General features: G+C 41.3%; 1 protein-coding gene across 2 annotated transcripts in view; it reads right to left on the bottom strand.

Annotated features, from left to right (window-relative positions):
• The window catches only part of EXPH5 (exophilin 5), a 63,767-nt gene that overhangs the window by 25,068 nt on the left and 21,432 nt on the right, over positions 1-17,267 (bottom strand). Inside the window, exons 2-3 of one of the 2 annotated variants that reach the window (XM_089512689.1) lie at positions 10,716-10,873; positions 8,301-8,460 (exon numbers count right to left, since the gene is read on the bottom strand). In XM_089512689.1, coding sequence (XP_089368815.1) covers positions 8,301-8,460; positions 10,716-10,873 — 318 coding nt within the window. Of the gene's footprint in view, positions 1-2,138; positions 2,200-8,300; positions 8,461-10,715; positions 10,874-17,267 lie in introns of those variants that run through there. The other variant, XM_089512691.1, reaches the window with a different exon arrangement.

Here is a 17,267-nt window from a genome sequence, read left to right as displayed (position 1 = left end):
AATGGATACTGCCAAAGGCCAATTCAAGACAATAGCTAGCTACAGAATATAAGATGAGAAGTATCACTGCATGTTCATAGGAATGTTTTAAAAATAATCCATAAAAGATTTTAAATACATTTTTATAAACATTGCTTTAGAAAGATTATAGCTTTGTTCAGATTCTTGGTTTCTAGGGATGGACTCCTGTCCTCTGTGAGGATCAAACCAAACATGCTACCAGAAAATCAGTGTTTAGAATTTCCGGCACATGCACATGTCTGGAGCATTATCACATGACAAGAGAAAGCCAAAACGGAGTGGGAGAGCAGTGTCTTTCCTCGGGCCTCTCCACATGGTGTTGCAACATTTCCGTTCTCCCTCCCAAGGGAGACAGTCATAAAAGCATGCCTTTTGCCAAACTTATTTTGCCTGTGCAACAAAAGACATATAATTGTCTCTCCTGATTTGTGGGGGATATGTTTCGGACTTGCCTGCGAATTGGAAAAACTGCAAATATCCAAGCCCCATTGGATATAATGGCCACGCCCCTGTGTGTGCATGCCATTTTGCTCCTCCTGTCCACAGAAATTCAAGACCACGAATAGGAAGTGCGCAAACTAGGAGGGACAACTATACTTTTACGACCGTCTTCCCTCAGGAAGAGAATGGAGGTGTTTTAATAGCATGTGGAGAGGCATAGAGAAAGCTCCTTCTCTCCCACTCTGTTTCAGCTTTCTTTTTTTGTGTGATAAGGCTCTTAAGTTTTCTTACTTTACATTTATATCTTAACTTTCCTAGGGTGAACTCAAGGTGGCCAATACTGCTCTCCTCTCCACTTTATTCTTACAACCCAGTGAAGTTAGTCAAACTGAAAGAGAGAGGCTGCCACGTGGCTCAGTGAGGATTGAGTACTGATATCTCAAGCCCTGGGGCAAGATTATAACCATTACAATCATGTCATTCAGTCAGATAGAAGCAAAAGAGGAGGTGGAGTGGAAATTAACTCTTTCTCCAACACCATTACCCAGAAACAATTTTCCGCTCCTTATTGCTATTTGCTGAAAAAGAAAAAAAATGTTAATTCATCCTCCTCAGCTCCATGATTCTGATCCAAATGCCCATCCCTCCTTTATTATATCTTAACAAGAGAGAATACCATGGGTTTTCCATGTCACACCTGGTTTGGCAGCCCTTAATATAATAATTAAAAGACTTATGGTTAGTATTGAGTTAACAAGGGAAAAGGGGAGAGGTAAGTAATTCAACTACACTGGACGTTATCAGACAAGGGAAATTGGAAGTATAATCCAATGGCAATCCAAACGCAATCATGGGGTTTCACATTATTGCGTGAGAGGTGATCACATGCAATTTGGGGCAATGGCAAACTATTTTTGGGCAATGGGAAGTCAGTTCGAACGCAATTCGAATTCACGTAAACTTGCTGAACTAGCGAATTCACGTGAATGCATTCTGGCTCCACTTTCTTTTCATTTGAAATTAAGAGAAATTCCTCCCATGTGATAAACTCCACTGTAGAGACTAACTGATTTATTTTAGAAAACACATTCAAAGGCAGCTTGAATTGGCCAAACAGCAAAATAAAACAAAATCCAAAATCGACAAAAGAGCAATATCTTTATTGGCTAACCAAAACGTACAAAATACAGTATATATTGGTGTATAAGTAAAAAAATCAACTCAAAAAACTTGAGTCGATTCAATATAAGTACTGTACCTTAACTCTTATTTTAAAAAGGAACCATCTCCTTCTCTAAGTAGAGTGGCAAAAGGCAAGAGCCTCCCAGGAGAATCTAAAAGAAGCTCCAACTCCCTTCTACTCTTTCTGCTGTGCCACTGCTCTGGCCTTTTTAAATGCTGGGGCAGGAAAATGATTGCGGTGGCCTCTCTATGGAGCTTCCACTCAAAGAAGCAGGCTTTGAATGATTTGAATAAGACATTTGTGTGTCTTATTCAAATCATTTTTTAGATTAAAATCAAGCAAGTTATCACATTCAAATTAAGGGCTATAATAACTGCTAATGTAGTCACCATTTTCTTCACTTTGCTTTTATATTCATTTTGACATGTGTACATTTTGTTAGTTCCACTCACACCTGGTCACCTCCCACACACATTGCACAGCCACCATTTACCCTAGTTTGCTCCTCCTGCAGGCCCGCCACAATTTTGTAAATTCCCTGGCTTCATTCTTTACTTTTTTCTTCTTCTAAAGTTTATTGAAGAATAAAAGACATATAATACTAAACATTAAAACAGTAACAAAATTGTGACATACAAACAGACATACAACAAAAAATTACTATATATACTATACATATAAGTTGACTTCCTGGAGTTTGTTCTGATCTTCTTCAAAGGTTGTAAATTATATATTATACTGTCATCACTGAGCTAAGGAGTAATCACAGCTTAGAGTATGCATACATGAAAATAACTTGCAAAAGTCTCATTAAGCTATTCCTATAATATCATTTAGCTTCCTAAATTTATAAATAATATGTTTATTACACATAAAATATTTGTTTTCATGATTAAAGATTTTCCCTCGTTTACTCATATTTTTAATCTTTTTTCTTTTAGGTGCGTTACAGACCGCCCAGAAGGGGCAGTCTCGCGCCGCTGCCGGTTGCAGCGTCCGGGAACTGCAGCAGCCAAACGGCACGGTTCCCGGACGCTGCAAAGAAGGAGCGCGAAAATCGCGCTCCTTCCTGCGCCCCGGAAGAGATGCCGCAAGTGCTGAAGCGTGCACTCGTGGCGTCATTTCTGGGGTGCGACGTGCGGATGCAGTGCGTCTGCTACATCAAGATGGCGGCGGCCGTGTGGAACGGCCGTCACCATTTCGTAGGGATTCAGTCCGTGCTAGGGTTAGGGGCATCTGGAAGAGACGCCCCTTTCTAACCCTAGCATGGACTGAGTCCATCCTAGGGTGCCCGTCTGTAACAGGCCTTAGGTACTCAATTAGAGGTGCCCAATCTTTTTAATCTTCATCCCAGTCGAAATCTTTCAAAAGACAGGTAAGTTCGTCTATTTCTATATATTCTGATAATTTCATTAACCAATCATTGATATTTGGAAATTCTCTCTTCATCCAACATTTTGCAAAAAACTATCCTGGCAGTAGATGACATGTAAAATAAACGTTTTCCATATTTTAATAATAATAATAATAATAATAATAATAATAATAATAATAATAATAATAATTTGCATTTCGCTTTTTCACAAAGGATTCAAAGCAGATTCCAACAGTATAAATATAATATTAAACAATTAAAAATTACAATTTAAAATCCCCCAAACCCCAATCCTCCTCTAACTTCTTATCTGAGACCATGCTTAACAAAAAGTATTCATCCTTTACATCCTTTGCTACATGCCCATAAGTTTTACTCTTGACTTATCTATGGGTCATAACAAAATCCATAATTTTGGCCCCCAAAACCTTGACTTATGCATGAGGTCAACTTATACACGAGTATATGTATATATGTGTGTGTGTACGCGCGCGCACACACACACATCATGAAAGCTTTTAAAGCTCTACTGGCTTCTTCATTAGGCAAAAGATGTTATAAAATCACCCAGGAGAAAAAGAAGTGACAGTAAAGTCACAGGTCTTTGTTTTATATCAGATGTTGTTTCTGTTGTTGTTCAGTTGGTTTGGAGGGATCTCAATGCAGGCAGAGGTCACTCCTGTCTTGGCCATGTGGGGACCAAGACAAAGGACTGTAAATTTTAAACTCTATTAACAACAGTAAAGGCAATAACATGGCCTTCCAGATTTGCTGTTCCTAATAGCTCTGACATGTTTGTTCTCCTACAATGCTGATTTATGCTGATATTGGTAAAATGGACATCCAGGCTATACTAAGAATGGATATGTGCTCAAGTAGATCCAACTCTAATACAGAGGTCCTTTATATCCACAGATTCAGCATCCACAGATTCCAATGCTTTCTACCAGGACAGGAAGCTCCAAGAAGACCTGCCTCAAAGGGTCAATATAAGGTAGAATCATAGAGTTGGAAGAGACCACAAGGGCCATGCAGTCCAACCCCTGCCATGCAGGAACTCACAATCAAAGCATCCTGAACAGATGGCCATCCAGCCTCTGTTTAAAGACCTCCAATGAAAGAGACTCCACCACAGTCTGAGGGAGTGTGTTCCACTGTCAAACAGCTCCTACTGTCAGGAAGTTCCTCCTAATATTAAGGCAGAATCTCTTTTCCTGTACCTTGCATCTACTGTTCCGTGTTCTAGTCTCTGGAGCATCAGAAAATAAGAATTCTCCATCCTCAATGTGACACTCCTTCAAGTTAGCTACCATTGCTAACACCGCCTGTGGTATATGCTAGAGACAATCCTCATTATCCACACACTCTTTATCCATAGATCCAAGCATCCACAGCTTGAAAATATTCAAAAAAATTGTTTTACTATGCCACTGTATTTAATGGTACTTGAGCATCCATGGATTTTAGCATCCATGGAGGGACCTGGAACCAAACTCCAGTGGACACTGTAACTGTTGTATGTGTGTATGTGTGTTTTAATTATATAGGTTTTAATGTTTTTAAATTGTACTTTAACTTTTGTATCTTGTTTTAAGAGTCTTAATCTGGGAAAAAGAAGCAATAGAAATAAAAATAACAACAACCAACAACCACTGTTTGAAAACATCCACACACAAAAATCCAAAAAGCAAACTTTGATTTTGCTATTTTATATAAGGGATACAATTTTTAATATGCCATTGTATACAGTGGGACATGAGCATCCATAGATTTTGTTATCCATGGGTGGTCCTGGAACCAAAGGATACCGAGGGCCCACTGTATAGACTAATATAGGATGTTTTATGTGCAATATAACGTAATGTCATGGAATGTAACACAGGTGAAGTGCCCAGGCACTGCTAGATCTGTATTTCTCTCTGAGGGGAATGCATATGTATACAGGTTAAGTCTTCATTAACCAAAACGCTTGGTGCCAGCAGTGTTTTGGATTTCAGAATACTTGCATTTGAATATATGTACATAATGAGATATGTTGAAGATAGGATTCAAGTCTAAACATAAAATCCATTTATGTTTCATGTACACCTTACACACATCACTTGAAAGTAATTTTATACAATATTTTAAATGATTTTGTTCATGAAACAAACTTTGTGTACATTGAACCATCGGAAAGCAAATGTGTCACTATCTCAGACAGCCATGAAAAAGGGTGTTTTTTTTAAAAAAAATTGGAATTCCAGATAAGGGAGAATCAGCCTGCATATAAATCTAAATACTTAAAACATGAGAGCCAAGGTGGTGTAGTAATTTGAGCACTGGTCTATGACTCTGGAGACCAGGGTTTGAATCCTGGCTCCACCATAGAAACCCATTGGATAATCCTGCACAAGTCACACACTCTCAGCCTCAGAGGATGGCAATGACAAACCCCCTCTGAAAAAACTTGCCAAGAAAACCCCATGATAAATTTGCCTTAGGGTTGCCATAAGTCAGAAATGACTTGAAGGAACACAACAAGAACACCAACAAATACTTAAAATAAATAGCCTGAAAGGAGTACCAAAGGGTCTGCTCATTCCCAGGTAAGTATCCTGAATTCCCACACTTGCAAATATTTACGTTGAATATTGATGTTAACCTGACCTGGCTGGTTTAACCACTATCATGAGCTGGAAACCCAGGGGAGCAAAAGCTGATAAAGATGACTCCAGACAGAACCCAGAACTGGCACAGAAGTGTAAGGGATCCTCAATCACTCAGTCTAAGAGATAGGGGGACCACACTTGTTTCATCTCCCTTCTGTCAAATATCATGATACTATTGAGCAAGGAATCAGAGGCCTCCTGTCTAGTAGTTCTACTACATGTGTGCACACTGGGCATTCTCTGTTTTGCATCTGAGCAGGGAAATGATTAGCACATGCAGGAGAAAATTCCTGTGTGAGCATTGAACACTAATAGAAGAAACACGATGTTCATATGTCATGATGCTTGTTCTTATGTTATATGGTGGAAGTTTTAATGTAAACAACAGCACACACTGCAGCTATGACACACTGCAGTTAGCAAGTGGCAACACATTTTTCTATTTGCAAGATCTGTATCACATCCAGCAGGCCTCTGTGTCAGCCAGTTTTGACAACACTGAAGAGCAATGTCGAAACAGCTTTGACAGGTAGAGCTGCAGCTCAGAGTTTTGCATGAAGACAATCCCTGGTCCAATTCCTCTAGGTAAGCCTGATAAACATCCAGAATTTGAAACCCTGGAGTCTCTGCCAGATATTTTAGAGCGCAGATGGGAAACATATGGCACTACAGGCATTGTTGACTGTAACTCTCATCAGCTCTACCCAGCATAATCAGTAGTGAGGGATTATTGGATTTGCAGTCCAATAAAGTAACGAGAGCCAACTATCACCCTCTATGATACCAAATTTGATGGCTTGATCCCCATTCTGGCTGGCAATTTTGGGAACTATAATCCAAAAATTAACTTTTCCAATCTCTGGATTTACATTATTATTACAGCGTGCCCTTACTTTGCGCGGGGAATCCGTGCTGGACTCCCCCGCGTAAAGCAAATATCGCCTATGCTTGCCCCACATTTAAATGAATGGGGGTCGTGCACACGGTGGTGTGGCAGTGCGCATGCGCCACAGACACACATCCCATTGTTCCCTATGGGATGCGCCACCCCTTCTCCCCGCGTGGCTTTCAGCATATGCTGAAAGCTGTGTAAAGCGTGTCCGCGTATGACGCAGGCACACTATTATTATTATTATTATCATTATCATTATTATTATTATAGGTTATATATATAGCACTGTAGATTTACACAGCGCTGTACATACAAATAATAAAATCGATGAAAATGAAACCTGCCAATGGTGTACATCAGGGGTTGGCAACCTCCAGCCCGCGGGCCAGATGTGGCCCGTGGAGGCCTGCCGCCTGGCCCCTACCTTCTGTTGCTGCTGCTGCCGCCGCGGCTGCCACCCGTCACAGCTTTTTGCCGCTCTGGGCGCCACCATTTTGGGCGGCAAAATGGCGGCGCCCATAGCGGCCTCTGGGGCTATGGGCACCGCCATTTTGCCGCCGAAAATGGCGGCGCCCAGAGTGGCGAAAAGCCGCGATGGGCGGCCGCGGCGGCAGCTGAGGCAGGCATCTAGGAGGCCCGCTTCCGTCTCTGGGGCCCTCCAGGAGGGCTCCGAGGCCGGCAGGGGGCCTCTGGGGGCCCCGCTGCCATCTCTGGGGCCCTCCAGGAGGGCTCCGAGGCCGGCAGGGGGCCTCTGGGGGGCCCGCTGCCGTCTCTGGGGCCCTCCAGGAGGGCTCCGAGGGCGGCAGGGGGCCTCTGGGGGGCCCGCTGCCGTCTCTGGGGCCCTCCAGGAGGGCTCCGAGGGCGGCAGGGGGCCTCTGGGAGGCCCGGTGCCGTCACTGGGGCCCTCCAGCGCTGGCGGCCCCCACCAGCTTTTTTGCCGGTCTCTGATGGGGCCTGGGGCCCCGTCAGGGGCCAGCAAAGATGGGGAGGCCTGGCCCCCGGAGGGTGGAAGCTCCGCCTCCGGCATGTGGCCCCACCCCTGGAGGGTGGAAGCCCTGCCCTGGAGGGTGGAAGCTCCACCCCCGGCACGCGGCCCCGCCCCGGAGGGTGGAAGCTCCACCCACGGCACGTGGCCCCACCCCGGAGGGTTGAAGCTCCACTCCCGGCTTCGGCCCCCCAGTCGCCTGAGGGACAGCAACCCGGCCCCCGGCTCAAAAAGGTTGCCTACCCCTGGTGTACATTCTACAAAATGCATATAAAACATACAGACGACAAGGGTCAGGAACAGTGACAGAGCAACATTTTGCCCCTATAGTAGGGGCAAAGTTGCATAGCTAGATTTTGGGCCAAATATTTGATCCTGGAAATAATGGGAAATCTATTTATAGTTTTCATGTTCGTTTTTTTCAGCCAGCTTCTGTATTTTGGAGAATCAGGCTTGTTCATAGTTCAACTGCCATGATAGGACAATTTTAGGGTAGTTTTCACCCCCCCTTCCCCCCCACACACATATTTGAGAGGGATCTGGGGCCCACATGCAGACTTTTTCAATCCCTGCTTTACATTATACTTTGAGAGACATGCATAGATGAAGTCAAACACTATCAACCTCATAATGTGGCCCGCTGAAAAATCTTCCAAGACAGATGTTGAAAACAGAGAAATAAATTGATCTCAGAGAAATAAACTTGTGGACAAAACAATTGAGTTGGCACAGACAGGATGCTTTTAGCTCACCGGGGAGAGTATTCCTGTGGTTTATGCTGAGGTTTCGGATTTTGTTGCCTTTTGGATTTTCTGAAAGAGGAGAAGAGAGAAGCAAATGGAGTTCGCAGCCCTCCCAGGATAGAAGGTGACACATGTTTCTGGGTACCAGAAGGTTTTGTATTTGCAGAGTCTGAAGAAAGAAAGAAAAAAAGTTAAAAGATTGTTTTTATATAATTTGGAATGCAAATGTTTTCATCTTAAATAGAAATGCTTGTAGTCACTCCAGTTTTTGGGGGGAGAAAAGTGACATGTGGATTAAAAAACAGACACATGTTTTATACTTTTTTCTGCTTGTGTTGTTATCTATCCTGGTTTTGGTTAGAGCCTGGAAGTAATGCATTACAAGCAGCGATGTTATCTGATCAGCAACAAGAAGGCAACAATGTTCTTTCCACAAAATAATATAAGGTTTGGTAATGTGTTTACTTCTATTCTGTAATGTGCAATGTTTACTTTTATCCATCTGATGGACTGTAACATGTTCTTTACTATCTGATTACATCTTAAACCTTTATTTGAGTGACTATTTCTCAGGATTTTAAGATATGCCACTGTTTTTTAAAAGAATATTTTTTAAAATAATCAAATGTCTCACTCTTAAAGTAATTAGTAATATTCTACAGGCTGGGAGGCTGGCAGGCTTCATACATGGAGTGCAGCCTGGGACAACTCTATTTATACTGTGAGAGCGCAGAGATTAAGTTTTTTGAACCAATATTTATACCTGAAATCTAGCACTAAGCAGTGGGCTATCTTGTAAGGTAACAAAGGCTACACTACCTTTCCCAGGAATCAACAATGGGACTATGGACTGGTTGATGGTTCAAATTTTAGTGTTGGTGAAGGATGATGAAGGCCTCTATTCTAAACAGTGATTGGATCAGGATATCCACAGGATGGCAGGGTTTGGAAGAAAACACAACAGGGGGTAGGCAGAAAGGTTGGCTTACTACTTTGGATCCTTTGACTCAAGGTGCATGGGGAAATGCAGATGACTTGAGGGAAGGAAGGAACCTTTAGTAAACCCATTTAGACTGGATTGTCTTATTACTTGGATGTGCACATGCCTTGCTCCTTTTCCCCTGGGAACCTGACCTGGAGTTCCTAAAGGCTACCATGACCTCTCAAGAACATGCTGGCTCCAGATATAAAATATGAAATGTGGGGACCCCAACTGCAGCGTGGGGTGTGGTGGATGCGCTAGCAACATAATCAATTAAAAAGTGACAAGTCTACATAAAATGTGTTGTCTTTTTTGCTTCCATTATATGCCTTTATATTATAAGAGAGTTTTTCCTAATAAGGCCAGAATCCTCTATCATGGTATATATTTATGGAACTTTACACATACTTGGCTACAAAGCAGAAGCTCCAAGAAACTCTGTTAGTGAACTGTGAAGATGTGAAACAGAACATTGGAAAGAGTGTCCCAATGTGCATTGGCACACCCTAATCAGTACCTCAATACACAATGGGACCTATGCGCTGCATGTGACCCAGGGATTGCTCAGCTGTGATGTAATCACTTCTGGAAAAATATGAATAATCAGCTGCAAATGAAACTTTATCACACACTTCAGTTGTATTCAGGTGCACAGGCATTAATAACCATGTTCCCAGGACATGGGATAGTGTGTGAATTAGGATACTGATCAAATGAATAGTGTAGACAGAAACTCCTTCAACATCTACATTAGTGTCAAACAAGACAAGAAGAAGACTCAATCTTCCTGTCTTGATATTCTGATTACATGGTCACTAGCACACTTTCTAAGTGCCACATAATCTATCAGCACTCCATTCATCCATTTCGTTTATCTAAATTGAGATCCTGTCCCTTGACAAGCAAACAGGAGAAGTGCATTGCTTTATCTGCAAACTGATTTATCTAAAGTGTTTTTATACCTCTGTGTCTGGCAGGAAAACCTAAAAAACTTGGGTGCACTCAGTCAATTGCTACATTATATTTCCCTTGTTATGTGTTTATTTTCCCCTTCTCTACAACACTCTCAGTTTTAAAAAATGTTTAAAATGTATTATAAGCCTTAAAAATGTAGCAATTTTGTCAGATGTTTAAAATGTATTATAATCCTTAAAAATGTAGCAATTTTGTCAGAGTCCGGCACGGATTCCCCGCGTAAAGTAAGGGCACGCTGTCCTTAAAAATGTAGCAATTTTGTTCTCTGACACACAAAGATTCGCAATACTAAGCTGCAAAATCCACTTTCCTTAGCTGGAACATTCTTACCTATTAGAAAATCTTGTGACTTATTCTATTTCTAACATTCTAATATTTTAAAAATTGAGATGCTCTCAGTATCTCCCATTTTTACTGTGGGAAATGGCATTGTTCTGTTGACTGCAAATTAAACATGGGTAACTCACCATTTCCTATGGCCTTTCTCAGCCTGTGAGCTAGTGGTTGTTTGAACATCCTGCTGGCATCAGAATCATTCTGAAATTTTCTTCTTTGTATTTCTTGAAACCATTCTCCAGTTACTCCAGGAAGCTCTGTGGAATCCTCCTTTTTCTTGTAAAGTTTGCTTAAAAGAAAACACAATAGACATTAACTGCTTCAGTAGCTCAAGAAATGGTCCTACTGACTTCTATCACTTCTAGTTATAAATAAAGATTAGGAATAAAGGCTCTCTTCATTTGATCCACACTTTGAAAAAAACCTGTTAGTATGCTAAACTTATGTTTTATGCAAAACGATCTTGTAGCACCTTTGAGACTAACTGAAAGAAGTTGGTAGCATGAGCTTTTGTAGATGAGCCTACTTCCTCAGATGCATGTAGGCTCAAATCTATAAAAGCTCGTGCTACCAATTTCTTTCTTTCAGTTAGTCTCAAAGGTACTACAAGATCTCTTTGCATACTAATTTTCCAGATTATCATGGCTATGACTCATATGTTTTATGCTAAATTTTATTTGAAATATTTATCTATTGATTCTCAGCCAGCCCTGAAAACATTGTGCATAAGACTACACCAAGTCTTAGTGAGGCCTTTTCCAACTCTGTGGCCTAAAGATGTTTTGGCAAATAAATGGTGAAGGATGATGACTGCAGTTCTAACCATCTGGAAGGCATTTGGTTGGGAAAGTTCAATGCAATGCAGGGAGAATGAGCCTGCCAGAACCTAGGGCTTAACTTACTCTTCCTCATCAACTGTGCACCAAAGCAGGATGTCAGAAGCATCTGATTCCAACAAGTTGGCTTAATCATATATATAGGAAGGACAAACTGTGGTTAGTTTAATAACTGTGATTAACTGAAACAAACTGAAACAAACTGGTGGGGTTTGATCCTGGCTTGTTCCAATAAATCAGAATTTTAACTGCAGTGTCTCGTTCAGTTATAATGACAGACTCTGTTAAGTTTTAAATCTGCAAACAGATGTTTTAAATGTGAAGTCAAAGGCTTTCACAGACAGCATTCATAATTTTTTGTGGGTTTTTTGGATTATGTAGCTGTGTTCTGGAAGAATTTATTCCTGACATTTCGCCAGCATCTGTGGCTGGCATCTTCAAAGAATACTGCAATGAAAGTGAGTAGGGTATATATACTGTGTGACCCTTGGTTGAGAGGAAGTGATTTACACGTTAACCTGTCTGTTGGTCTGTTGTTAAATGGCAAGGCCTCAGGATGCCTATTTAGTGCTCCACTGTCTGCCACAGGAGTTTACCGCATACCATGCAGCTATGGACAAGCCTACATAGGGACCACCAAATGCAGTGTTCAGATACGAATCAAGAAACACAAGAGACACTGCAGACTAGGTCAGCTAGAAAAATAAGTAGTAGCAGAACACGTTATAAACCATCCTGGACATAAAATGCTATTTGAAAACACTGAAATTCTAGACCATTCCAACACCTATCAGGTCAGAATGCACAGGGAAGACATAGAAATCCACAAACACCTAGATAACTTCAACAGGAAAAGAACCCCTTAAAGTAAACAAAGTTTGGCTACCAGTCCTGGAAAATACCAAAATCAAGACCCAACCCATGCAAGTTATATCCACTCAGGGTGAGGGGGGGGGATTTCACAGCAGAAAATGGATCACTAATTAAATAAGACACCTTGAGGCCTTGCCATTCAACAACAGACCAGCACACAGATTAATATGTAAATCATATCTTCTCAACCAAGAGTCACACAGTATATATATCCCACTCACTTTCATGCCAACATTCTCTTAAGATGTGAGCTAGAGATGCTAGTGAAATGTCAGAAATAAACTCTTCCAGAACATGGCCACATGGTCCGAAAAATCCACAAAAAACTATAGACGTTTCCAACATTCCTTTCTGTTATGCACTGGAGGAAGAAGGCAGAGGAAATTACTCAAGGCTGATAAACAGGGTTATCCATGTAGAGATACATTGTAGTTTAATGTTAAATCTGAACTGGGCCATATAAGTGTAAGGATCATATTGTATTTAAAAGAGTCTGACAGACAATACCGATACCAGTTTTTTTAGTGGGGAGTCAGGTGTTGAGAATAGTATTTAAGTAAGCCTTCTTTTCTGGGTGTACTCTCTCATCTCCTCCTTACTACTAGCCCAGTATTCCATAACTGTCTTACTCCATAGCTGTCCTACTCCATAGCTTCCCTCTCACTCTAGGCCCATTCTTCAATCAGTCCTAGAAAGAGAACAAGGCATGTGAAGGTTACTTCTTGCTCCTCTCACTCCTTGCTTGCTTTGCATAGAGTAGAGGATGGTATAGCAAGGCCAGTGGGCTCTAGAAAGAGGCAGCAGTCTAGAGCAAGACTGGCACATTTCATACAATTGCTTTACTTCAAAGACAGTATTATGGCTGCTCAGTGACAGCGAATTCTTACAGTTGTAGACTATTGTACTAAAAAAGAGAAAACCCATTTTATCACATTTTTTTCCTATAATGAGCTGAGAACGGTGGACATGTTTCTCGTCTTCCCCACTTTTATCCTGGTTGCCCAAAGTGACTCAGTGAATTTCATGGGCTTGTGGGGACTGGACCGTGGATCTCCCAAAACACAGTCTAGCATTCTAAGCATTACCATGACTACTGAACATTTTTAATACTATTCCAGTACCTTGGCATTCACTGCTCTCTATCACTCTCCCTCATTGGATCTATCACTGCTGTCTCATCTCCTCCTCCCTTTTTAACAGGTATACTAGAACTCCTACTGGAACCCAGCCCTTGGCAGATTCAAAGGTCAACTTCTGACAGTCACCCTAAAGGTGAAGAAGTACAATGCAGTTGGCTCTCTGTATCCACGGATTTTTTATCCACAAATGCAACCATCCATGCCTGAAAATATTCAAAAATAATATAATTCCCAAAGGCAAACCTTGTTATTGCCATTTTTATATGAGGGACACCATTTGATTGTTTTCTTTTAAGGTATGTTTTAACTGTGTACTGTTTAATTACTATGTTAAGGAGTGGGAAATTGGAATATGGAATTGTATTATTTTAACTGTAAGTCGCCCCGGTTGTGTTCCACAGAGAGGGGGATACAAATAATAATAATAATAATAATAATAATAATTTTACTATATAATTGGTATTTAATGAGACTTGAGCATCCATGGATTTTGGTATCCACAGGTGGTCCTGGAACCAAGGGTCCACTGTAGTCTCCCTTCCACCCACAGCTTCTCCCAAATCTCCTTCCATTGCAAAGGACTTTGAGAAGCCATCTTCCAACATGAGAATTTGTCATCATCACACAAAATGATCTGTACACATAATAATCCCCTGGCCTGGTACAGAAAGAACCCTTCAATTTCAAACAGCCTTTTGAATCAGGGGAAGAACAAAGAAAGCCCAAGGATTTGCTGGAGTCCAGAAAATAAGAAGCTAGTGCTTAAAGAATCTAGTGAGTAACATGTGTCACTAAATATTCCTGAAGGGAGAGTGAGCCTGTGGCATCCAGCCTCACCTGATTTAGGTGCACTCAGTACCCTGGAAAAGGGAACATGTGACTAACTGAATATTGTTGGACTACAGCTTCTCTTTCCCCTCATTATGCTGGCTAGGGATGATGTGCACTACATTCCAACAGCATCTGGAGGGCCACACACTTCCCATTCCTGTAATACAGTGTTAGAACAAACCTTTATGTATATGATTGGAAACCCTGCAAAATGTTACTGGCTGTGATTCTGCAAACAAGCTTACATATACAGTCATCCCTCCGTTTTTGTGGGGTGAAACTCACATATATTCAAGCCCCCTTGGCTTGAATGGCCGCACGTACACGGGTGCATGTACCATTTTAGTCAATGGGGCTCGCCCCTTTGTGAGTAATTGAGACAGTGGACTTCAAGTCCGTGAAAATGATGGGGCAACAGTATACTGGATTTTTTTTCCTGGAGAGTCTAACAGTCTAATGAATACACATACATGAAGAGAGGATAAGTCTTGGAGACATGTTCCCATTATCTCACAAAGTCACTCAGTAAGCAGAGAAATGTGGCCCCATAAAGAGAGCTTTTGATCATTTAATGGAACTGCCATTTTAACACAAATCTGTATCCATTATGAGTCAACTCTTCCTTATCACTTGGGAGGAACAGTACTGGTGTGTGGCCTCATTCTATCAAATCATTTCCAACTTATGATGACCCTAAGGCGAATCTATCATGGGGTTTTCTTGGCAAGTTTTGTTCAGCTATCTGCTAAGTGTTACTTTAGGTAATCGGTACATTCACAAATCCTCACTTCTGGTCCAACTATATCTTCAGGAAGACATTTGGAAAATATATTCAATGTACTGCACACCCTCTTGAGGCCAAAAAAGATATGGCAACATTTCTAACAACAGAAGTAACATCTTTTTCATATATTGCTAACATATTTTCCTAACCACAACACTTTAACCAACAGGATACCAGTAAGGTCCAGTGTACTGGATGACAGGACTGAGAATGGGAGGCATGTAAATTCATCATCTGACAAAATTGCTACATTTTTAAGGATTCTTAAACCACAACCTTGACTATTAGAGTTGGACTCTATTAATGAATTAACTAGCTAATTGAAATGGGAACACTCTGAAATCCTGAATGCAGCTTGTTTTTAATATTCATTGAAGCAGAAAATCCTCAAGCATGTAGAAGTCAATTACCTCTACAGATATATACAGCATTTCCAAAATACTGCACCAGTATCTGTGATATTCATAAGGACAGAATATAAATTAGACAAACTTCTTAATTATTTGAAACTGGCATTATTAACTTTCATCAGTAAATGCTACTTGTCAACATTGGTCTGAGACACACTGCAAAAATAATCCAGTTTGAGACTGCTTTAACTGCCCCGGCTCAATGCTAGGGAATTCTGGGAATTATAGTTTTGTGAGACATTTAGCCTTCTCTGTCAGAGAGTTCAGGTGACACAATAAACTATAAACAAACATTCCCAGGATTCCCTAGCACTGAGTCAGACCAGTTAAAGTGGTCTCAAACTGGATTATATCTGCAGTGTGTTTTGGACCAATGAGTTCAGGTGGCTTCCACGTTAATGGAGGGTGAATCTGCTTTGGATTTCAACCAGAACTTTAAAGGAGCTATTCCGAATGCTGAACCCCATCCTCTCCCCCACTGATTCAGCACCTTGGACAGTTCCTTTTAAAGATTCAGCCTGAAACCCAGAGCACATTCATCACCCCATTGATATGGATTGCCATCAATTACCACTGGTTGCTGAAACTCTATATAAGATTTTCAGTACAAATCATTTCACAGTTCACTGCATATACCTAGCTCTGCAGTTATTCAAAGCATGACTAGAAACTTAGCATAATTACAGATTAGGTTTGCAGTCTGAGTAGCCAAAATGAAATGAAGCTCAAATTAGGTCAAACTAAATACTGTATTCAATCCAGTCAGTACACTATTGGGAAAACACAAGGGGTGTGTTGTGTCTTGTTAACCAAGATTCTTTAATCTCAGATGAAACTATCCTTACTTCATATTCATTTAACATAATGTTTATGCCAAAGAAGACTTTATTTAAAGGCTGGTAAGAGATGACTACAATAGTAGCATCTCTCAGTAAGATTTTAATGCTCCAAGCAAACTGAGCTGGTCCTAGAAGCACCCAAGGCTGAAAAGGTTATATTCTCACTGAATTCTCAGTGGAAAATAAAAGTGAGTCTGGTTTACCTGTAAATCAGTTACTACCTCAGGGTAGTCCATATACTTGAATGCTTCTTCAAAATAAACCAACACCCACCTTCTGTAGGCAGAACGGTTAGGTCAGAATTTCTGGATATGTTATTTTCTATGTGACAGCACTCTACTCTGTGGAGGATGAACACTGCATCTTGGAAACTCCTACTTTGCAATCTGAAGAGCTCCAATCCTCAGAATGTAGTGTAGTCTCCTTCTCTGGAGGTTTTTAAACAGAGGCTGGATGGCCATCTCGCAGGGATGATATGATTGTGTATTCCTGAATGGCAAAGGGTTGGAGTGGATGGCCCCTGTGGTCTCTTCCAACTCTATGATTCTCTTCTCTATGAACTATATGAATCAAACTTCTCCCCCCCCCCCCCCCCTTTCCTCTGGAATTAATAAGAAGCACACTACAAACCTCACTGCAGGACATGGGAGGATATGAAATGGACACCACACATTCTTGACAATTTGATGAAAATTTCTCTCTGGTTCTTAAATACTATCGCTAACATATCAAGTCTTTCCCAGCCTTGATGTTTACAGCACATTTAAGAATGCAGTTGCCTGCCTATTTCAAAGAATATTAGTGTTTTCCCTCATCGCAAGATGAGACATAATGGCGGGTTACAGACCGCCGCTTTGCGGCGGTCTGCCGCCACCGCCACTTGCTCCGTGCGGGAGCCGCAGCAGCCACACCGCACGGCTCCCGCACGGACCGAAAAAGAAGCTCCAAAATTGAGCTTCTTTAAGCAGCGC

The sequence above is a fragment of the Sceloporus occidentalis genome, unplaced genomic scaffold, assembly GCF_023333645.1.
Source record: "Sceloporus occidentalis isolate IW3139 unplaced genomic scaffold, rSceOcc1.0.p SCAF_2, whole genome shotgun sequence".
NCBI classification, from domain to species: domain Eukaryota; kingdom Metazoa; phylum Chordata; class Lepidosauria; order Squamata; family Phrynosomatidae; genus Sceloporus; species Sceloporus occidentalis.
Note: the sequence above shows the minus strand (reverse complement) of the source record. Positions and strands in the feature narration are given on the sequence as shown.